Genomic DNA, 24,719 nt, shown 5'->3' on the forward strand with positions numbered 1-24,719 from the left:
TGTCCGTTGTTCTGGGCTCTAGCCCCAATTGGCGGACGCCATATATAAAACCCTGTACTGACCCGACCCGTCCCAACCCGACCCGATCGCCACCCGAGTCTTCAACCTCTTCACAAAAACCCTAAAAACCTTCTCTCTCCCAAAACCCTAAAACCCTCTCGCTGCTCTCAATGGCGACCACCAGCGAGGCGCCATCGGAGTTCGTCAAATCAGTAAAGTTCAGCTTCTACTCACCTGAAGACGTCAGAAACCTAAGCGTCAAAAGGATCACCAGCCCCGAACTCCTCGATGCCAAAGGCTTGCAAGTCCCCGACGGATTCTACGACCCTGCACTTGGTCCTATAAACGAGATCGATTCGTAAGTTCAAAGAGCAATCTTTCGATTTTTTTGAATCTCTTTCTGGTATATTTTTGTTAGTTTCTTAAATTTTTTTCGCAGCTGCAAAACCTGCGGTCAGCTCGCCTATAAGTGCCCTGGTCACTGTGGCCATATTGAACTAGTGAAACCAGTATTCAATCCTTTGCAATTTAATAGTCTTAAGAGTCTCCTTCACATAACTTGCTTCTTTTGCCATCGGTTTCGATTCAGCACAGAAAAGGTAATAATAACATCCCTTCGCTTTTATGAGATTACACAAGTTACCCATTATTAATTCACGTACATAATGTTTTCAGGTTCAACATTATGTTGCCAAGCTAACCCATATAGCAAAAGGCGATATTCTTGCAGCTAAAGACCTCGATTCCTCTTCGGTGTATGATATAATTTATGCTGAAGATAGCAAAGAGAAGAATATCACTATTCATCCATGTGAATCAGGAAGAGATTCTAAGAACGCAAAGGATAACTCATGGACATCCCTACAATATGTGGAGGCTATTTCTGCTCTAAATATAATTATGAAAAACCGCCCCAAGAAGTGTGCAAATTGTGGTAAATCTAACCTGAAAATATCGAGCCCTACATTTGGATGGCTTAGCAAGGTAATTCTACGATATGAAATTAAAAAAAGAAGAAGAAAATTTCATGTTCTGTTTAAAGTTTTGTATGAACTTATCTACCCATCATTTTTTAATGTTCTGTTCATCTTAAAACTCAGTTACATTATGATTACTTCAACCAGTTGTGCTTTCCTAGCGCTCTATCATTAATTCACCAAAGAAGTGGTACAAACCATTGTCATACGGACAAAGACAATATAAAGCTAGAGATTGTAACATGGAAAATGCACTCTTAAACAGTTATAGGATCTTGTAGGAGTCAGCCTCATCCAGGTGATTGGCAGTGGATAGAACTCAGACTTAACATCTGATCTGCAAACCATATGTTAATAAACAAACTTATGCGAAATCAGGTGTGGCTGAAAGTTGCCCCTACGTTGTCTCCGAATCAACATCATGTTATTCAACAAAATAGTCTATTTTTTTTCCTTCCTCCAACAGTGTTCCCTGGAGCTTCAGTGATTGGGCAGTTAGGTATGGAATGTCTATGGAAAATCTCTATAGCATTGGGATGTGGGATAGAGTTTGCTTTCTGTCCATTCGCCTTGGGGAAAATCTTTTTTGACATCAGAAGTGTCCGTCACTATACTACTAACTGTTTTGAGCATGATGGTTATGTTCCTTAGGGGGTTCCTAGTGCATGATGAGATTATAGTTTATACCTCGTGTTTAATATGTTTTTTTTATCATTTTTATGCAATTTGGTTTGATTTTATTACTTATGTGCTATATATCTATCTTGATGTCTCTGTGCTGAGAAATGTGGATATCTATCTTGATGGCTCTGTGATGAGAAATGTGGACAATGCTTATTGCTTAGTTACATTCAAGCTAGTTGGCTGGCTTTCTCAAGTTGCTAGTTTTTTGCCCACACGCCGTACTAAGTCTTAATTTAATAAATTTCATTTGGTTTGAGGGCATCTTGTTTTCCTTTGATTGACTTTTATATAGAAGTCCATATCTTTAAACATTTGAAATGCATTTTCTTCTTGATATAGAGTTTACATTATCATCAGAATGAAGGTGTTAAACATGAAACATGGACTCTGCTGGTCATAGGATGCCAAATTAAGATGATGTTGCATTCAACACTGGCTTCCTTTTAGTTTGCAAAGATATATATTTTTTACATGACAAATTGGTTCAAACATCCAGGGTCTTTTTGAGATCCATTGCTCAGAAGTAATTTCTGCTTGACAAGCAAATGCCACTGTAACTGTATACTTTATAGGATGCCATCTTTTATTCAGGAAGTAGTCCATAAAAAAAAAAAATCTTTGAACCTCCAACTAATCATATATGCAACCCCAATGCTCTAGCATTTCAGTTAGATTAATGTTGTTTTATGACATGGACTCTGGTTGATTCTGCGATCTCACTTGTTATATAAATTTGTATTCATTTAGTTATATCTTTATTGTTCATTTGCAAAATGCATCCTATTTACCTCTGCTTTTTGAATGTTTGTAGACCGTGAAACATTCAGATATAACAGCCAATTTCATTCGAGAATCTAATGTGGGTTTGCCTTCTACTGGTGAAGAAGGACCGGCAAATGAAGGTGATGATGCTCCACAGAGTGATGGGAAATCAGCAGTTCCTACATATGTGTCAGACCAATCAAGGAATCTGTCTCCTGATTTTTTTAAGAGCTTGAATGCTTCTGCAGGTCAGAAGCACCTAGTCCCTTCTGAGGTCTGTACCTCACTTTATCTTACTTTCCTTTCTGTTTGCGTATATTACTTTTATGCAGCATTATTAACTATGACCCAAACTTCCTTTTTGGTATTTATCCTATTTGACTGCATAAGATGCATGTTTTTAGCAATGCACTATACTTCTATTATCTCAGGTTGAACTTATTCTGGATGGCCTTTGGAGAAATGAGTTCCAATTGTGCAGGCTTATTTGCGACATTCAGCAAAAAGATTTAAAAATATCTGGCAACAACAAATGGTACGCGATGTTCTTCTTGAAGGCTCTTCTTGTCCCGCCAAGCAAGTTCCGGCCCCCAGCTTTTTCTGGTCGTGGGGTGAGTTTTTTTAATCAATACATGCATGTGTACTGTATTAGCTCTACTGTTGAATTCAACTTAAGATACATAATTTATAGGTGTACTTTTTGTACGGTGTGTTACACGCGCGCGCGCACACTATTTTTTACAACATTCTGGTATCTAGAGTAACAATTTAAGCGTCACTCGTTTGGGTTATTTCTTAATTCTGCAGCTCATGACATCTGTCCACACAAAAATTACCTGAACAATGAAAAATCTAGACCACACAGTGGCAACCCTATTCCGAATATCTATTATTAGTACACACAAGTTCAAGACCAGAGTTAGTGATGTAGATAGACCAACCTTTTTTCTTAATGGTTCCTATACTATATGCTAGAAGCAAGGACATTGACATGGAGATTAGGTTAATAAAGACAACATCCATGACTTCTCAATCCATGACCTTTCCCATGAGGGAATATGGTTCTCTCTTTATCAGTCATTATCTTTGGGCCCTATTTGTCATTTGACTCGTTTATGAGGTTGTAAATTAGTTCTCTTGTTTGACAGCCCAGTTCTTTGTACTTTCAAGGTATTGACTTTTAAATATGGGTTAGTGTTGCTGCGACAACAACATTTTTTTGTAGTGACATTTTTATTTATATAAGGATGACCTTCTCAACTTCTAAGACCTTCTAACCACAGCTAATTGTTCCTGTCTAGATAGTAGGAAAATCCATTTACTCGTTTTCTTTTCACTTGGTGTCATTTTTGTAAGAATCCACTTTTCTTTCTTATAGTTGTCTTCCATGCTCATGTTATTAACCTTTCCTTACAGCCTTATTTCCTCTGATGGGTTATCTTTGAAACTTTTATCTCTGCATTGAATGACTTCAAATTCCTCAGCCTCAAATTAAACTGTCATTGATTTTGATAATACTTGGGAAACTGGAGCCTATTTCAAACATTACAAATACAGCCTAAAGCTCCTTCACTGATCATGCTAGTTGGATTGTTAAAACATATATCATTTAAGAGCTATAAGTAAGTGATTTTGTACTCTGCAACTCGGAATTGAGAGAACATATAAATACACTGTTTTTCGGATGTTGCTTTGAATTTACAGTAAGTATTAGAAGAGGCAAGAAAGATGTTTGCTTTTTATAGATAACTTGCTAAAGAATCCGATGAGAAAGAAGGTTGCATGTTGCCATCTGTCTACAGAGTGTGCCTTTGAATTTCCATCATCATGAAAATCCACTCTGTTTGATAAACAAACTTGCATGCTGGTGCTTGTTTTAAACGTATGGCTAAGTTTGATGTTCCGATGTTGATTGATCCACTTCAAGCGTTAGAACATGTATCATTTGAGAATTTTGGATTCATGACTTCCATATTTTCATGGCCAGAACTCAGTGAGATCATACGACTCCACCCTCTTATTGATTTTGTTTAGAGCCAATGTTAAAAAATGTAGAAAGTGGAGTGCGGTTGGATGGTTTCACGTAGCACTAGATAGTGTCTGTTAAAGGGATCTGTCCATTAATTCAACAAATAAATATATATCTGACACTTACATGCACATTAATATACATATAGATACATAAATCTACCCTTAAAAAAGTTTATAACACCCTTAAAAGTTTATAATATAGAATGTAGAAGTATGTGCAAAAAAAAGAATAAGGAAATAGTATCTTCAATGCTGTCAAAATGTTTTTGATGAAGATTGAGAAAAAGTAAAAACAGCATTTAAGAAACCCGAAACCCCCTTAGAGTATAGATTTAAAGGCGAAAAATGTCTTCATACAAAGTCACAACATCATAATGAAAATTTTAAGTCTGGCTGGGGAAAAAAATCGGAAAAGCTCATTGCAGAAAGCAATAAACTATCTCACACAAGTGTAGTTATGGATGTAGGCATGAGACAAATTTGTAAAAGGTAAAATACGGGGACATGACTATATATAAATATATATAAATACTGAAATCAAAATTTTACATGGGATCAATATTGATTTTTATTTACATGTCACCAGGACTAAAATTCTGGTGACATTTTTTGTTTCTTTTATGAAGTAGATTATAAACTGGAAAAATGCTCGTTTTTAAACTAGATACCTAAATGACCCTTTAAAATTATACTTCAATCATACTTTTGAACTAGGTATGGACCGAAACGAGCCAAACATGTCTGGCATGTTGTAGGAAGAGATTTGAAGTGTAAGATATACATCCTAGAAGTGTACAAATCTTTTATACTTAAATATGTTTTTAATATAGTACATGTTTGAATAATTGTATATATTAGAGTATAAAAGCTTAGAGTATAAAAGCGTAAGCCTCAACCCTCACCATAACTTGGAAGTTACAACATAACTTGGAAGTTACAGTGTCAGTCATTTAACACGATACCATTGCAACCCATCCTTGAATTTTACCGATCACAAATTTCTAAAGTGGTTAAAAAGTAGATGCCCCTCTCTGGGGGTAGTGTGAAGTTATAACCATCACTACAACTTTAGAGTTTTGCTGTTGTTGGAAGCTCCTTTGACAATATACATATCAATGATTGTCCAAGGAGTGTCGGAGTCGGACACAGTATGAAAAGTGTCAGACGAGGTGGTGGGGGTAACTTAGACAATACACCGCCCAAAAAAAAAAATATAGCATAAAGGAGAATTAGATAATTTCTTCAGACGACAAAGCATTCCAATTTTACCAAAAAATCATGGCTGAAACAATAGCAATGAAAAAGACATCAAGTATTTTAGCACTCATTTCACTTTAGTGCTATCAAATTAGGCGGTCTTGTGGTTATTAAGTCGCTTGGGGCTCACTTCAATTTTGTACTGCTATCTTGGCCCACCATTAATAAGGGCTTAGCAAACTAGAGCAAACAACACAATGATGTCTATTATACGGTTGCTAAGTGCCACTATTTTTTAATAATGGCTAGATAGAGACAGAAATACTAGGGGAGAAGACAAGATACACAGTAAAAGTAAAACCCTTGATGATTGTCCAAGGAGTGTCGGAGTCGGACACGGTATGGAAAGTGTCAGACGAGGTGGTGGGGTAACTTAGACAATACACCACCCAAAAAAAAACAAATTTATAGCATAAAGGAGAATTAGATAATTTCTTCAGATGACAAAGCATTCCAATTTTACCAAAAAATCATGGCTGAAACAATAGCAATGAAAAAGACATCAAGTATTTTAGCACTCATTTCGCTTTAGTGCTATCAAATTAGGCGGTCTTGTGGTAATTAAGTCGCTTGGGGCTCACTTCAATTTTGTACTGCTATCTTGGCCCACCATTAATAAGGGCTTAGCAAGCTAGAGCAAACAACACAATGATGTCTATTATACGGTTGCTAAGTGCCACTATTTTCTAATAATGGCTAGATCCAGACAGAAATACTAGGGGAGAAGACAAGATACACATTAAAAGTAAAACCCTTGTGTTTTTGGTGGTAAGAAAGTCTTTCGTTATCTTCCCTTTAGTTGTTACTAGAAACCTGTCAAGTCTTTCCACTAGTAGTCAATAGCTTTATTTTTGAACTTTTATGTGCAGTACCAGTAGTGCTTTTAGCAAATGAATTCTGTACTAATGAGTAGTCACATTAACACACCTAATTGCTTTGTTTCTTATCTAGGTCGTGGAACATCCACAAAATCTTTTGTTGAGGAAAGTACAAGAATGCAATATTGTGTTACGTGAATTAATCAAAACTGATCCCAATAATCCCAAAATCATTGAAAGGTGGACGCAACTTCAAAGGAGTGTATCTGTGCTGTTTGATAGTAGTAAGGGCCTTGGTAGGTATCTCATTTCCAACTTATTTATGTTTTATTCTTTTGCTTGTACAACTTTTTTTAGTTAAACTCCTTATATTTTCTAACTTATTTGTTGCTCCCATGCTTTGTTGCTTGGTCTTGTTTGATGTCAAAGCTTCTTTGCAAGTCCTATATTGATATAGGACTTTTGGATAGATATGGAAAATGTTTTTTTAGGGTAAGCAAAAGATGATTTTTTTTTTGTTTTAAAAAATTATTTACTGTAAAGGTCCTGTGAACCTGATCTTTCCAATTGGCAACTTTTAGGTTAATTTCCTGTGCCCTTCAAGGAGTTTATTATTGTGCCAAAGAAGGAATCATGCTTTGGGGTTTAGATGCTAAAAACTATGTTTAGTGCTGTACATGTATCTAAAACTAATTCTGGACCATTTGATGAATTCCAGCAATCAAATTGATTGTCAGCTAAGAAATGCGGACTAGATTATGTAGAAAGATGAGCAAATCTCAATAATATAACAACATCTATTGAGAAGGTAAAGAAGGGAGTTTCTAGGAAAGAATAGCACTTGAAGGATGACAACAAAAAAGCAGTTTTATTCAGCTAGAAACTAAAATAAATGCTAGCTTTTGGCGTTTTTACTTTATATCACTTACAGCACCAGGAAAGTTTCATATTCTGGACTGTATTGCAATAGCCTATTGATAGTGTTATGTTAATACCATGGGTGTGTTTATCTGCTAGGGGTCTGCATAAAATATTCTTGCTGGATTCCTGGGTAGGTGACAACATCTCGTATTTTCTTTGAAATTACTATCCTGCATCAAATAATGGTATTTAGCTGTTTCTAAGGCTTGTAATTTTGTTCTCATTGTTGTATTATTGATAGTACTTCTCTTACGTACAAGACCTCCATGATATTGAGATCAGTTTCTTTCGTGGATCGTTAGTTGGGCATATTCTCCAATTTGAGCGTTTTGTGTGTTCTGGCCATGTCATATCAACAATTGATCATGATAGATTATAACATGTTTCTAGCCATATAATATGAAGATATTAGTTAATGGTAGCCTACAACTTTTAGCCTTGGGGTTTATCATCCTAGGTTTATCATCCTTACTTTATGCCACTATCTTGTAGACTCCTTTCATTACATCCTTTTGGTGGATATTAGTAGGTGACAGATGCATCATGCATACGTAGTTAACTTGTTTGGATTGTGTTATTGTGCCATTTCTTCTTCATCTTCTTCTTTGCATTGCAGTGCATTTCATATAAAAGACTACTGCTTTTTCTGGTGTGATTTTGCTGTCATAAGATTGCAATGGATGTTAATATCTATGTATATATCTATGTTAAGTACTTTTATTATCTTGTTATAATTAGGAAAATGTTTACCTCTTTGCATCCATGTATTAAAAATTTCCCCTTAAACTGTACACATCCCAACTCTTCCCTTGGTCTTGCTCCTTTTCCAAACAAACTGCCTATATTGTCATGGTCATTTGGTATTTGGGGCAAAAATTGAATGGACAAATATTCCTGGCGTTGCCAATCATGAAGAATCAGATAACAGCTAGGGTAAAGGAGGAAACAGAAGAAAAGTAGGGGAATATCAGAATGAGATGAGCAGGAAACATACATTAGAAATTTGGAAGTGGGAACAGAATGATCTTTGGCATGTTACCGGCCAGTTGAACTTTCAGCGAGTATATATTGTGGAATTGAATAGAGTAGGTCATGTGGTATCCTCTATAAACCTCAAATAATGAGGGATGAATGAAGTAGACATTAAGATCTCTTTTCTAGAACTTGAAAATTGATGGGGAATTAAAATAGAATTGACAGTAGAGTCCCTTCTGCGGAGCTCGGAACTTGAGGAGGAATTGAATGGAGTAGACTGTAGGATTTCTGTTTAGAACTCCAAAATTAAGGAGGTTTGAATAGAGTAGACAATAAGGATTCTTCTCCAGAATTGAGAAATTAAAGGGGTAATTGATTGCAGTAGACAATAGGCCTCTTCCCCAGAGCTTGGAAATTAAGGTGAGATTGAATAGAGCAGACAATAGGGTATGTTCTCAGAGCTTGAAAATTAAGGAGAAATTGGATAGAGTACACAATATGATCTATCCTCTAGCGCTCAAAACTTAATGAGGAATTGAATAGAATAGACACTAAGGAGAAATTGAATAGAGTACACAATATGATCTATCCTCCAGCGCTCAAAACTTAATGAGGAATTGAATAGAATAGACACTAAGGTCTGTTTTATAGAGCCTGAAAATTAAGGAGGAATTGATTAGAGTAGACGATAAGGTCTCTTTTCTACACATATATTAAGGAGGAATGGAATAGAATAGACCATTGCCTTTACTAGATGGTAACCCTCACTTATTTGAAGTTAGATACTTTGCTTTAGCTTTACGGTTTGTTATCTTCCAAGAGCATTTTAAGGTTCTTGCGAGATTATTCTTTCTGACAAAATTTTTGTCTTAACTTACTGTTTCTCGATGGAAACGAGTTTCTGCTGCCGGTTGGTGTACAGTGTACAGAAATTAAAAAATTTATTGTTCCAGCCTGTTGTTCTAATCAATGAATTATGAGTGAGAAGATACCTTGAAATTGTTTAAAGGTTGTAAACTGAATTCTGCAGAGCCATTATATTGCCAGGGCCCAGGAGAGGTTGATGGAGGTAGTAGATACCTTGAAATTGTTTAAAGGGTGTAGGCCATCTATATAATTTTGCAGAGAAGTTTTTTAGGTCTTTGATGTAACAGTATGCACTGATGCTTTTTTTCTGCTTTTGGTTTTATTACAGTCTTGGTAATTGTGCATGCTTATAGTTCCACCCTTGACAAATAAAGTTCATCTCACAATCTTCTCTTATTATAGTAATCTCATGCATACTATCAGTTTATTTATATTATAATCATTTTCTTGCAACTCATTTTTAAAATATTGTTTCAATGGAATTATTGGAACTTGATTCTGTAAAAACAATGATATACTTCCAGTTCCATTTGTATTTTCTTTCTGATTTTTAAATACTTGCAGCTAAAAGTGAGAGGGAAACTAATGGTATAAGGCAGTTACTGGAGAAGAAAGCAGGTATTCTTCGGCAAAAGATGATGGGAAAGCGAGTTAATTTTGCCTGTCGCTCGGTCATTTCCCCAGATCCATATTTAGCTGTCAATGAAATTGGCATTCCTCCATATTTTGCATTGAAGCTAACATATCCAGAGGTATCTTTCAAAATTGTGAAAAGTACTTTTTGCAATTTATTGGTGGAGAGTCATCTCTCTCATTTACATGATACTCTTGCATGCATAACCGAATCACGGATACACTCACAAAGATACTTTTATGTATATGGCAACACACATGAACATCTTTGCACTGAGGTGCATGCATGATGCCAACGAGTTATCAGCTGCATTATTGTCCTTTATGAAATTTGCTTAGGTCTGTACTGGTGAAAGATGTCCTGTTATGTCACCTTATATTTCTACGTAAGCTAAAATTTGTTAATTCTATATTGCATGCCCCGAGATACATGCCTTCGCATGTAACTTGTTAGTATGACCATCCATAGCCATCTAGATATAACTACAATGTTGGTTTTGTAGATATGTTACACTACCGCGTTTGTGAGTGTATTGAACAACAGAAGGAAAATGAAAAGATGTTGTAATATTTTCTGCTCTTATTTCCTCATTAGTAAGACTGAATACATGATTGTACAGAGAGTGACCCCATGGAATGCTGATAAACTGAAGCATTCGATTATGAATGGTGCTAATATTCATCCTGGTGCTACACACTACATGGACAAGGACAGACTATATAAGTTGCAGGTATCCGAAAATATGCGCAAAGCAATTTCAAGAAAGTTACCTACATCTCGGGGAGTTACTTTGCATTCCGGGAAGGGTCCAGAATATGACTTTGAAGGCAAGGTAGTGTACCGCCATATACAAGATGGTGATATTGTTCTCGTGAACCGACAGGTATGATGATTGTCCTATGAGGTCTGTGGCAGTGATTTATTTTAATTGTGCTAACTGTTAAAAATTCTTGTGCAACAAAATGTTGGCCAGTGGATGTAGGTCAAATTAATGATGCATTCATTTGAACTCAAATTTTTTCTTGTCTTTTTTTGTATTATTTTAAAACATAAAGTGTGTTGAGTGGGCCATGAAAAACGTTGCAGTACTTTTGATTATTCGAGCGTAATCACGTAGGTAAATAGCAGTTTGGATGATACTTCAGACTGCATATATTGTAAAAAAGTGTACATGTACTGTTTTTTATTTCAGCAGATGATTACCTCTTCTCCAAATCTTTTAAAGTGGTTAATTTTTGGAGATATCAAACTTCTGCCCCCAAGACGGTCATGGTTTCGTTAAAAGAATTTGCCATTAAAATTGATTTTGAAGTTTTGTATTTTGTTGCATTTGTTTTTACTATCACTCTTGTTACACGGAAGATAAATGATATTTGTATTGGCATATAGGAAATTTATATTTTGAGGAATATTATTTAGACAGGCTGCAAATTACGGTCTTCTTACACGGAAGAAAACTGATTTTTGTATTGGCATACTGCACACTTCTTTGTTGCAGGTTGGTAACAGATAGTGCATTCTAAGTTACAATATTTAAATGATACCTTATGAATGGTGATTTTGTGGGTCATATTTTCCCTCCTCCCCTCCCTCCCTCCACTCGAGGGTGTGGGTGCATTGACAAGTTGGTGGGTGAGAGGCAGGGTGGAATGCTTTCAAGAAATAATATGCTTCTCAAATGACTTTTGAGTTATAAAGGCAAATCTAAGAACTTTAAATATGGAAGATGATTTAGTAGTAATCTTTAAGTAGTCTTATCCTTTACTGTCAACTATGGGTTAAAATTGGTCATTTAAGCTTCCCTTAGTCGGTAGTGATGCATTAGTGTAGGTACGTTGTCTTCTTAGTAGAATGTACATCCACACTGTGGTTCCCTTCTTTTTTCTTTAACCAAAACATCCATCACAAAACTTCTGATTCTGTGTCTGAGTAGGGAAGTAGAAGATCTTTTGGTTTCATTTATTGCTTGTGTTGCACTCTAATTTCCTGATTGGTTTAGCTCTAAAAACGTGCAGCCTACACTTCACAAACCTAGCATGATGGCTCATGTTGTTCGTGTTCTGAATGGGGAAAAGACACTTCGTATGCACTATGCAAATTGCAGGTTGTATACTGAGCTTGAGTGATATGAGGTTCTTTCCTATCTTAGTATATGTTTCTTTAGTAAACTTATTCCCTTTAATTTGCAGTACCTATAATGCTGATTTTGATGGAGATGAGATGAATGTTCATCTGCCTCAGGATGAAATTTCACGAGCTGAAGCCCTTAATATTGTCAATGCAAATAAGCAGTATATTGTTCCGACAAGTGGAGATCCCATTAGGGGTCTGATTCAGGTAATGATCTGCAAATTGCCATATTGACATTACCTGAATGGATGCTAGGCTTGTAGTTTTTAGTGATGACTGTTGTATCTTTTGACATATTTTGCTTTTGGCTCCAAATTATCTTGATACCCTAATTCTTCAGGACCATATTGTAAGCGCTGTACTTCTAAGTAAGCAAGACACTTTTTTAACCCGTGAGGAGTACCACCAGCTCTTATATGCTTCTTGCTTGCCTCTGGCTGCTGGCAGTCTTCAATCTGGTGGATCTGATCAAAAGATTTCTTTATTAAGCTCTGACAATGAGATCAAGCCCCTTCCTCCTGCTATTTGGAAACCGAAACCCTTGTGGACTGGAAAACAGGTTTGTGTTTTCCCTTTTTATTAAGTTGTAAAGTGAGACAGTTGTTTGAATATTTGCATCTTCATCTGTCCTTTAGTATCTGTTATTTTCTGTAGGTGATAACTGCAATCCTATGTCATATTACAAGGGATCGTTCACCTTTTACGATTGAGAAAGGTGGAAGAATCCCGAAGGAGTATTTTGCTAAAAACAGTAAAGAAGGCAGTATGCTTATTTACAATAATGAGTTCATACATGGGATGATTGACAAGGCTCAGTTTGGAAAATACGGGTTGGTCCACATTGTCCATGAACTTTATGGTGCAGATACTGCAGGCAGTTTAATGTCTATACTTAGTCGTTTATTTACTATCTTCTTGCAGGTAGATTTGCAACCTGATTCCGAATTTGTTTCTTAGTATCTTTTAATTTTGACTTTGTACCGAGTGGTGTACTTTATGACACCTCAATGTTTTCAGATGCATGCATTTACTTGCGGAGTGGATGACCTTTTACTTCTACGAGAATCAGATATGGATAGGGAAGTAATGCTAAAAAAAAGTGAAGCACAAAGCTTAGATGTGCACTGTCGTTTTACTCAATGTGGTGATACAGGTGCGTTTCACAAGGATTTTTTACATGAAGTATATGCCAAAATTTAGTGCAAAAATTGTAAAAGCCACTCAATATTGCATCGTTCTTTGATTTATTATTCAGCTCAGCTGTTCCATGCTGGCGTAGTTTTTTTTTGTTTATTTATTTATTTATTTAACTTATTAGTCCTATATTCTTCTCACTGTGGCATCATTCATTTGCTTCTACGATACATTTTACGATAAAACTTAGGCTTTGGAACAAAAACTTAAGAAAGCTGTTTCTCCAAAAAGGCTGAGCATTACTGAGCAATTTCCTATTCAAGAAACATGGCTCCATTAAGCCTAGAGCTGAGGCTTGTGCTTTGCATTACTTTTACAAAGTAGAACATAGCAGGTCATCTTTGCTCATAATATACACTGCTTTCTCTTGGATGTTCTCCATGGTATTAGTTCAGTAAGCAGTGAGAGCTCACTAATACACAAGAATCCTCATTTTCTTGCCCCGTGACCTGACAGAAGCATTCTTGGTGATCATAATATGTGAAACCTGAAAAGTATTATAGCAGTTGCATTCCCTTATGTCCTCAATCCATGCGTGCAGGCTCTTCAGTGTTGAGCATGGGCATTTTTATGACTTTTTGGGGGTGTTTGTTTGCATGCTAGTAAAACATGAAACTGAGAAAGTGCTCACTTTTGACACTTTAGGCATCTGTTTTCATGCAAGTGATTGTGAAAGTGAAATGCAAAAAAAAAAAAAGTTGCCTCATATGATTTAATACAATTGTGACTTACGTGAAAACTGTTGAAGTCACCTGAAATTGAGAAAGTGGGGACTGCTTCTAATTAATTGACATTAACTATATTTACAAATATATCCTATTTGGCCACATCATTTTCAATTTTGTTCTTCCAACAATAATTTTTTTTAAAACATCGTATTTCACTTGCATGTTGACATGGATGTGAAAATCATTTGTAAATTTAGCAACTTCCACACTTTCAAATTTCAATTTGCCAAACACTCCCTCTGTTCAAGCCAAATGAGCTGTACCTATACATGCACCCAAGAAGGCTGCTCATCCTGTCAACTGTTTTCTTTATTCATATCAATCACTGTTTCCTCCGTTCTATCATACACTCTAGATTTTTTTTAATGCAGAAAAATATCTCAGGTATCAGAATGAGCTCTAACGAGTGTTATTTTTTGAGTTGCAATGTGTAGTAATATTTTGTAATAATATCATAGTTTATATACTGATTTTTGAGTTAGACATGGTTACTTTTGGAAAGGATTTGGAGCAAAATTCTTCTCATTCAAATTCAATGGTAGACAATCAATGAGGAAAATTAACTATTGATCATATTAATCAACATCGTTTCTGTCTAAAACAAAAAAAATCAAATGAATTTGAGTTTTCCTTCTTATACATCAAATCGATGCAAATGAATGCTCAACCAAGTGGGGAATTGCTTAGGTCTATGATACAGGATATACAAATTTCACTTCAAACTTTTGAATTTAAACACTTCAAAACTGGGTTTTAAATATTTTAGACCATAGGTTTAAAGCATGAGACATTTTTTGATCATCCATTTTGTACTCACTTGATGCATAATAGATGAGCACTAGCCCTTATGCTTTTTAGGCACTCTATCTATTGAACAAATAAGAAAGCAGCTACTTTGTAGGGTTTTATGCCCATTTGATACATAGGTAACAGAACTTAATGTCACTTGCTTTTTGGTGTCTTGGGTGCCATGTATGACATAAATTAAGTTGAATGGAAAATATTGTATGATTGAATATTTGAATCTGAAATGCGAAGGTTTTGGTTCCAAATCCTCTTCCTGAAGCAACCAAGTTTAACTTGCTATTTAAATTAAATCCAGACATGTTACTCGATTATTTCCTATTCAAGCATATTTTAATTATATTTTTCTCAAGTAGATCCATCAGTCTTGCACAGAGAAATTGAGAAAGCTCTCAGAAGTGTGGAATCTGCGACAACTAGGTTGGATAGGATGATGTCCAATTCTCTGAATGTTCTAACTTCAGAGGTTAATAAAGCTTTATTTCCTGCTGGACTACAGAAGCCCTTCCCGAGGAACTGTCTCTCACTTATGACAACAACGGGTGCTAAAGGTGGACTGGTATGTTCTTTCCTTTTTCTTTTAAATGTTTGTTGAATTTTTTAAATTGGATGCTCTGGGCTTATTAGAGTGGATCCTGCATGACTTCTAGTTAGTAGTAGGAAGTTTTCTATTACTATATGCAACATTTGGTCAATACTCGAGCTTATTTGGCCCCAGTGTATCCTATTATTTTTGTTTCTCCGTTTGGTCCAACAAACAAAGTGGTAGCTGCAATAACATCCCAACTTCCCCTGAAATTAGGCAAAGCATTGACTTCTCAACACATAAACCATAAAAATGATATAATTGGGTAATACTTTTAATTCTCAACTTTCTTTCCTCCCAAAGTTGAGTGCTGAAATGGCACACCAAGAGTTGTGCCATTGACTCCATCTACTCGGCATTGTTGTTTGTATCCTGCTTTTTGTGTTTTACGGCGTTATCCCTGTGCAGAGTAGCTCTTTGGTGACCAACCAAATTACAGCTTAACATTTAGACGTTCTTTAGTTTTCTATATGCGTTTTGCCATAGGCGATCTAAGCCTGAAACTATTCAGGGAGCGGTAGAAAGTGCGCATCGAGAGGTTCTCCTTGTTAGCCCACCTATAGGAGATTCCATTTTCGTCTGACCCTAGTGCTGGGTGTTCCAGACCTAAAAGGTACAACAACTCTTATTTACCTTGGTCTTCGCAGTTCAGTCGCATTAGTGCTCGCCTATATACTGTGCCGGTTTAATATTCAATTATTTTGAATCACGCTGTCCTTAAATCTTATCATCATCATGATTTGATTCTGTGTAATAAGGATATTACAGTAGCGTCTCTTGGTCGTCAATGGAGAACCTTTCCATAGATTGAAATGGAAAGTTAAGCAGATATACGGGGTCTACAATTTGGTCTAACTTGGATAGGTTCAGTTTGTGTTGGAACTCCATTACTGCTTTTATTATCTTTCCTTTGTTATGTGTTTCTTCTTATAGGTAAATTTTTATTCTCCTTGGATAGCGTCTCTTATTGACGTCTTGGTTTCATCATTTAGTTGTATCTTAAATTTGCACAATTGAAGAAACATAAAACCTGTACTTCTCAGCATGTTAATATTTAGTATTATAGAATATAGAGATATTGGATTTTAAAGTCTGAGACCCTGAGTGCTTCTTTTTATATGGCTTATATGGTATGATTTTTTCTGCACTTAAGTCTGATCATTTAAAGCACAACAGGCCCCAGAATAATCTTATAGTGGATATATTTCTTTAATAAATATTTTGTACCGTATCTGTCATGTTTATTTTCCTGCATCACTAGTTTGTACTTTTTTAACTTAAACATTGCTATCACCAACCTTCAGTTAAATCTAGTGTTATAATATTCAAGGTATTTTGATCTTGAAGGAGTTATTGTAACTTACTAGTATTCTGGTCCTTCTGGATGATATACTGCACCTGATCTCCTACCTCGGGTATTCTTTGTTGCATAATGCAATCTGTATTCTATCCTATGATAGAAGGAACAGGACAGCTCTGTATCATTTAGGTGAATGTTCCCATCATTGTCTCATTAAGATAACTTTGTGTTTAAATTGGATACCTTGCTTTTTTACATTTGTAATTTCATTATTTCTAACTCATTGTTTCACATGTAGATTGACAATGTATTTGTTTTTCTTTGTAGGTCAATTTGACTCAAATTTCTTCATTGCTCTGGCAAAACTTTACCCTGCTTTCCTCCTTGGGATACTTCATGTAGGGCCGGAGGTTTTATTAGTGATCGGTTTTTGACTGGTCTTCGCCCTCAGGAATATTACTTCCATTGCATGGCTGGTCGTGATGGGTATGGTGAACTGGCACATAATATATTTCTGTCTGACATTTTATACATTCTTTATATTTATATTTTCTTAACATTGTGGAATTGATTTTGGTCTCGTGACATAAAAATTTAGATATAACATCTGGAAAAACTCTATGCATCATTCTTTAGTTGTTATACCATTATAATGTGCGTGCAAGTGTACTTTACCTTACAGTTGCATGAATCTTGGTTAGGTCATTTTATTTGCTAAGGAAATCATTTTAATTTAAATGCAGAATACTAAATTAGCTGTAGTTTTCTTTACAAATGTAAATTATTTGCTTTGCTGCAAGTTGCTTTTGAAATCCATATACTGCAGGTTTGCTTGGCTTGTAGAATTTAACGTCTCCAATTATCTACAGATTAGTTGATACAGCCATCAAGACATCTCGCAGTGGATACCTGCAAAGATGTCTCGTCAAGAATCTTGAGAGTTTGAAGGTTTGCTATGATTACACAGTGCGAGATGCAGATGGCTCCATTGTCCAATTCGCATATGGCGATGATGGAGTAGACGTCTTGAAAACTAGCTATATTACTGAAGTTGAAGCCCTTTCTAATGTAAGTATGCTCTCAATAAATTTCTCCCTTTCCCTGAATCTTCAGCTTGACTTTTTACCAAGTCTGTAAGAATTTTTCAGAATCAAAGAGTTGTTTTAGAGAGCCTAAGCAGTCAACTCGAGGATGCTCATTTGTCAAAACCAAATAGGTTTATCAAGGACTTGCCAGATTCCCTCAAGGAGATAGCAACAAGTTATGCTAATCAGCTCTCAAAGAGCAAAAGGGGCCATATCAGGCGAAAGGACCTGATGAGATTGATGAAGCTCAAGTATATGTCTAGTCTTGCTGCACCTGGCGAACCTGTTGGTGTAATCGCAGCTCAGTCTGTTGGAGAACCATCAACACAGATGACGTGAGATTATTTCCTTAACTTGTTGCTTTCATAGTGTTTCTTCATCTAGTCTGTCTGAGACTATTTCCTTAACTTGTTGCTTTCATAGTGTTTCTTCTTCTTGGCTGTCTGCAATTTTACTTGCTAAAAGCTGCAAGGGCTTTTGGTCCTAACAAGAGTTTAAACTACTACTTTTTGATTGCTGAACTAAATTTCCCTTCCAGTTCATAATAAATGCCTTTATCAGTTTATTCTGTTTAGGGACGTACAGAAATTTCTGGTGGGCTCTTAAAGCTACTATATTGTCTAATTCCTTTTTAGTACTCTAGTTAAGTCTCTTCTTCCTTGAGATCCTGTTAAAGAATAGATACTAGAGGGGAGTCAAAGTAAGTTGGTTTGAAACCTAAAAAAGCATATCCTTTGAGAAAGGGATAAATGCCTGGAGAGAGGGGGAAAGAACAAAAACAAAAAACAAAACAAAATAAAACAATATTGTCTGGAAACTAATAAAAGGCATGTCTTTTGAAAAGTAAGATTGGTTTGGAACTTCTGTATAGAAATTCATCTCCTTTTCTGTAAGAGCATTCTGGTTGCAGACCCCCAGCGCTGCTTTAAAATCAACTAATAACCTAGTGGTTGTGGCTTTTTGAGTCAGTGCATAATCACTTCACTTTGTTCATCAGCATTCTGGAACATTCATGATGCCTTCTCATGTTCTGCGGACTTCCTTGTTCATTTTATAAGCGGATTATCTCAGCCTATTTTTGTTTAAATGCTTATTTTTGGATTACAAGCTGGTATCCCTTCATAAGCAATATTTTATTGGCTAAAGACCTCTCCATTCTGAGGCATTTGTAATCAGTGTTTGGACATAAGTTGTTTTCTAGTAGATTTTTTCCTTTGTTGGTTAACACATGCTATGATCTTGCTTTAGCAGATCTTCTGTCTAATGTTTTCTATTGTTTTAATTCACAGACTTAATACCTTCCATCTTGCTGGACGAGGAGAGATGAATGTGACTTTAGGTATACCTCGTCTACAAGAAATTCTGATGAGTGCAAAGGAGGTCATTCGCACTCCCATCATGACTTGTCCTTTGCTTGATGGGATGACTAAGTAAGTGAATTACTGTCAACTGCAACCTTTTCTCCCTACGATTTTCAAGTTCTATCTTATACTTTTCTCCCTCTAATATTAATGTCTGTACAAGCTATTATTAGCATTTGATGTGACCTATTCCTTCATAACGGGACATGCATCAGCCCCGCTCCCCAAGGAATGCCACATGGCATTTCATTTCTCTGCTTATTGCCCTTTTGTTCATCTGTTTGCTACTCAGAACAATTTTATAATATTCCCTTGTTTATACAGAGAAGATGGTGAATGCCTTGCTGCTAAATTACGGAGAATTTGTGTAGCAGATATTGTAGAGAGTATGGAAGTCTCTACACTTCCATTCTACATTCATAACCGAAAAGTTTCCACCCTTTATAAACTTAAGATGAAGCTCTTTCCCCCTAGCCTTTATCCTCCTCATACAGACATATCACTACAAGATTGCAGGTCAATCTTAAGAACGACCTTTGTCGAAGCAATGGAGGTGGCGATAACAAGACACTTGGAATTAATATCGAAAATCAGTGACATTGATGTTGTTGCAGGCAAGGGAGATAGTGGCATGGAAGAAGAGGGAGAAGATGGAAGTGGAAGCAAATCTGCCAATGGCGATGATATTGATGGCGGCGGTGGAGGTGGTGAGAAGGATGAAGATGATGAGTTTGATGATGATGGTGAAGATCAAGGTGCTGATGCTGAGAAGAGGAAGAAACAGATGTGTGATGAAATGGATTATGAAGATGAAATGGAGAAAAAATCTTCTTCGGTAGTTTTTGACGAGTTTGGTGGTGAGAGTGAAACTGATCAGGTTGAGGAGGCTGAGGACGACTATGAACTGGGAGGTGATGACCCTGATATTGTAGCTAATAAGAAAATCAATGAGGATGATCCTGCTGACAATGTGGCTGATGAGGAAACACCTGAGAGCCCATCTAAAACAAAGACTCTTTCTGTGTCCTCGTCAAAGGTTAAGAAGAGCAAAGCAAAGCCAAAAATTGTTAAGCGCAAGAAGAAGATAGACAGCGCAATTTTCGTAAAGGCTGAAGGATTAAGATTCGAGGCTCATTTCGTCTTAGTTGATAAACCCCATATTTTGTTGGCGGAGGTACTTTCTGACATCTTTTTGTACACATGCTTGACTCAATTTTATTATTTCTGTACTCATATGTAGTTGCATTTAATTCAAAAAATACATTCACAAGGTAATATTCTCAACTCAATTTGTTGTTTCCTGGTGTAGCTTGCATTTACTAGAGAAGAATATGATGTCCTAGTTTAGGTGCATATGATTTGCAGAATTACACCGGAACCTATTATTGTAAAATAACATGCGTCTCTTTTTACTTGATCATGCTTATATCTGCAATGAGAAGTATTTAGAGTCAAGAGTGAAAACTTTTTGGGGTTTCTTGGTCACAAGCCCAAGGTTGCATATCATTTCTTTGCCGTAACTTTATTTCCATGCCACAGATCATACTGTTTCTGTTTTATTTAAAAAATGCTGATGTATTATAAGGTTCACATTTTAGCAAATCCATTTTTTTCCCCTTAAAGCCATAGTTTAATTGGTATGGATTATCATTGGAAGTTCCCCTAATCAAATTTAGAGATGGCACATTGCACTTTAAATTTAGTGATGGTTAAAGGGGAAGTATGGATTTATTTTCTGGATGAAAACCATGCACAATATTTCGGCAATAAATGTTCTTAAGCGTATTGACATCAAACATTGTCAGTTTTATACATAAAAAAATCACACTTTATACATAAAAAAATCACACTTCCACTCTCTTGCAGATTGCGCAGACGACAGCCAAACGAGTGTATCTCAAGGAATGCGAGGGCATTGATCGATGTTCAGTAGTCGAACCAAAACGCTCAACGGACCGAATCGCTCTCCAAACTTCCGGAGTAAATTTTGGAGCATTCTGGGACTTACAAGATAATCTCGATGTCAAAAAAATCGTCACAAACGACATCCATGCAGTTCTCAACACCTATGGAGTAGAAGCAGCTAGGCAAACCATCATCAATGAAGTCAAAGGAGTGTTTGATCCATACGGCATTCGCGTAAATACACGGCACTTGAGTTTGATTGCAGATTTTATGTCTTCTAACGGAGGGTATCGGCCAATGAATAGGCTTGGAATGATGCAGTTCAATACTTCGCCTTTTGGTAAAATGACATTTGAGACAGCGACAAAGTTTATCGTGGAGGCAGCTTTTCATGGGGAGAGTGATGTGTTGGAGTCTCCATCGGCCCAGTGTTTCCCTTGGCCAGCCTGTGAAGTATGGAACCGGTGTTTTTGATTTGATGCAGAAAATTTAGTTTCCTGCCTATTCTTTTAGTTTTGGCTTTCATTCATCTTGTTTGTGTTTAAAAGTGAATAGTGTTATAGATTATAGGGAAATTACTGTATATCCCCTAGCTGGAAGATCATGGGGATACAAGTTGTAATGAGATCAAGTTGTTTAACAAGTATTGCTTGTAATTTGTGATATTAACATTTTAACAATTTTGGGAAATGTGATTTCATTTTTCTTTATACTTCTCTGATTTTTATGTGTTTCTCTTGGTCAGCCGATGAAGTTTGGTGCTGGGGCTTTTGATTTGTAGCAGAAACTTTAGTTTTTTTATGGCTGCATTTTTATTTCTTTGCCTAGAATTTTGGTTCTTTCAGCTTTCATTCATCTTGTTTTGTCGGTGAAAGAGAGCAACTGTTAGATCATAAGGAATCACTGTACATCCCCAGGTTGGAAGAATATGAGGACAGGTTATATATTGACGTAATGAGAGATGCAAGTTAACGAGTATTGCATGTAGTCTGTAACACTGACTGTAAATTTTTTGGTTACCAGAAAGACTTCCTGCCGCCTTTTTCTAAATTCAATGACCACTGCCTTCATGCCCAAATGGAAAACAACATCAAATTGAATGGTAACAAACATAAACCCATCCTCAAACTTTCTCAACAATGTACACAAAATTATTATTTTTTTCCAAATTTCAATAATCAATCCTCCATGCCCAAATAGTAAGAACTCAGCAAGCCCAGCTAAACTGTACAAACTTTATACCGCACAACATCAAATCCAAGCAAACACAACCAAATTCCATCCTCAAACATTCTCAAAGGTAGACACAAAATGCCTTCAGATCATTAATCAATTTTTCCATTTTGTCCCCCCAGTTTCAATAATCAATCCCTCTCCAAATTGTTAAGAATTCATCAAGCCAATCTAAACTGTACAAACTTATTCCGCAAAGCAACATCAAATGGAAACAACCACAATTCCAAACCCACTTCCATCCTTAAACTTTCTTAAAGATGGACAGAAATTTTTCCCAACCACAACCTCATACGGAATCAACATTCGCTCCACCACCCAATGGCTCCTCTACCTGCAAAGGCTTCTTATAAAACTGCAACAAAAGAGACGAACAAACAACACTCAACGACGATGCAGCCATGCACGCCCCTGCCAGCCATGGAGGTAACCTAATCCCCGCGAATGGATATAAAACTCCTGCAGCAATTGGTAAACCGAGTATATTATAGCCAAGGGCCCAGACGTAATTTAGGCGGATTCTGGAGAGGGTTTTTCTGGAGAGATCGATGGCAGTTATGACGTCTTCAAGGTTGCTCTTCATCAGTACAATGTCTGCTGCTTCGATCGCGACATCGGTTCCGGCGCCGATTGCCATTCCGACGTCGGCAGCGGCGAGGGCTGGTGAGTCATTGATGCCGTCACCGACCATTGCTACAGTTAGGCCTTTCATCTGCATCCAAGAATACCAAAATTTGCTATTATCGCTGTTAAAAATATAAATTGACAATCTTCAATTCCCCATCATAACTTATTTTTTAAGGGTTTTTATATGGAAACTACCTCTAAATAGTAGTGTAATACAGGAACCAACTTTATTATTAATTTATACATGAACTACCTTTAAAGTATATTTCGTTTTAATCAACCATCAAAATCCATTTCCTGTTGACTTTTTTATCAAAATTACTTTAATGCCCCTCCTTTTACTCTCTCTCCTCTCTAGGGCCCATATCTTGGCAAGCATGCAGGCAGCGCAGGCAAGGGTGTTGCAGTGGCCAACGACAAATCCCGATTGATTCTCCTCTCTCTCTCTCTCTTTCTCTCTCTGCGACGCTGGCCCTAATCTCGCCGTTGCCGGGATTTGCAGTGGGCAACTGCAACACCCTCACCTACGCCGCCCGCCGAGATTTGTGGGATCTAGAGACGAGAGAGGGTGTGAAAAAAGGGGTAACAAAGAAATTTTGACAAAAAAAGTCAACATGAAATGGGTTTTGGTGGTTGATTAAAACGTAATATATTTTAAAGGTTGTTTCTGTATAAATTAACCTATAAAGGTGGTTCCTATATTACACCCCTATTTTAAAGGTGGTTTCCATATAAAAACCCTTTTTCTAAATAACAACCCTCAATTTAAACCATAATTAAAAAAGTACCGAAGCGGCGAGGCTCTTTGCAAAAAAAAGTTACCTAGGCATAAAATAGTTCAGATTTTGTTCATATATAATAACCCTCTATTTTTGCTGGAACACGTTAGAATATCAAATTTAGTTATTTAGATATTAAGTCCCTCAAATCTTTAACGAATCCACATTATACCCTCAAATCCTTGAAATTGCTCATACGCCGCTCAAATCCTAAGGCATCTTGAGATTTGGTCCCTCAATGATCAAAATAACCCTAAGCTAATGTTTTTTTTAACATGTAGATTTTGGAGGAAACATAACCCGAGGGGTACTTTTGTCATTGAGGGCTCAAATTGCAAGACCCCTTAGGATTTGAAGGACTTGTGGGCAATTTCAAAGATTTGAGGGACTAATGTGGACTTATAGAAGATTTGAGGTACAAATGTCAACCATTACCAAATTATTTTGATGCAACAAAAGGATACTTAAGAATCAGCCATGCGTCCTTCCAACCAAATCAGAGAAGATTCATATGCAGAAGCAATTTATGAGAATTAAAACTTGACACTTTCGACAGTAAACTACTAGGATTTTGCTTAATGTTACCTGCAAGTCCTTAATTTTTTCTGCTTTTCCCACAGGATCCGTCTCAGCAAAAACTGAACTTATTCCGATCTCCTTCGCTATCGCATTAGCAGTTGCCCAGTTATCACCAGTAACCATAATGCTTGAGATGCTCATAGAATTCAAAAATGAAATTACACGGCTTGCCTCAGGTTTCAATGGATCAGAAACAGCAAAAGCCCCACAAATTGTCCCATCAATAGCAACAAGCACACATGTTCTGGCTAATTGTTCAGTTTCTGACATGTATTCTTCAACTTCAGGCGTTACTGGGACTTGAAGTGAAAGCATGAGCCTCTTGTTTCCAACGAGGACATGTTTTCCTCCAACATTAGCGCTGACACCAGCACCAGAGTGCACCTCAAATTCTCTTGCTTCTACAATGCGATCATTGTGCGATCCATATTGCTCATGTAGCTTCTTCATGTGCTCAGCTATGGCCTTTGCTAAAGGGTGCT

The 24,719-nt window shown here is 36.6% G+C and overlaps 2 protein-coding genes across 2 annotated transcripts in view; one reads left to right on the top strand and one right to left on the bottom strand.

Annotated features, from left to right (window-relative positions):
- Nucleotides 89–21,731, top strand: LOC109840941 (DNA-directed RNA polymerase I subunit 1). The gene is given in 22 exon segments (XM_020409774.1): nucleotides 89–358; nucleotides 440–599; nucleotides 676–984; nucleotides 2,473–2,697; nucleotides 2,855–3,034; nucleotides 6,663–6,825; nucleotides 9,857–10,044; nucleotides 10,546–10,809; nucleotides 11,942–12,030; nucleotides 12,116–12,263; nucleotides 12,397–12,615; nucleotides 12,711–12,977; nucleotides 13,074–13,209; nucleotides 15,139–15,341; nucleotides 16,996–17,021; nucleotides 17,023–17,154; nucleotides 17,538–17,736; nucleotides 17,817–18,088; nucleotides 19,043–19,183; nucleotides 19,439–20,288; nucleotides 20,981–21,448; nucleotides 21,450–21,731. Coding segments are annotated over 22 exon segments (4,890 nt in total). The 5' UTR covers nucleotides 89–170; the 3' UTR covers nucleotides 21,513–21,731.
- Nucleotides 22,276–24,719, bottom strand: part of LOC109842486 (probable copper-transporting ATPase HMA5) — a 26,514-nt gene continuing 24,070 nt past the window's right edge. The window contains exons 8-9 of the mRNA XM_020411357.1: nucleotides 24,244–24,717; nucleotides 22,276–22,964 (exon numbers count right to left, since the gene is read on the bottom strand). Of these exons, the coding sequence (XP_020266946.1) occupies nucleotides 22,542–22,964; nucleotides 24,244–24,717 (897 nt within the window). The 3' untranslated portion in view covers nucleotides 22,276–22,541. The remainder of the gene's footprint in view (nucleotides 22,965–24,243; nucleotides 24,718–24,719) is intronic.

Source organism: Asparagus officinalis, chromosome 5 (assembly GCF_001876935.1).
Source record: "Asparagus officinalis chromosome 5, Aspof.V1, whole genome shotgun sequence".
Lineage (NCBI taxonomy): Eukaryota > Viridiplantae > Streptophyta > Magnoliopsida > Asparagales > Asparagaceae > Asparagus > Asparagus officinalis.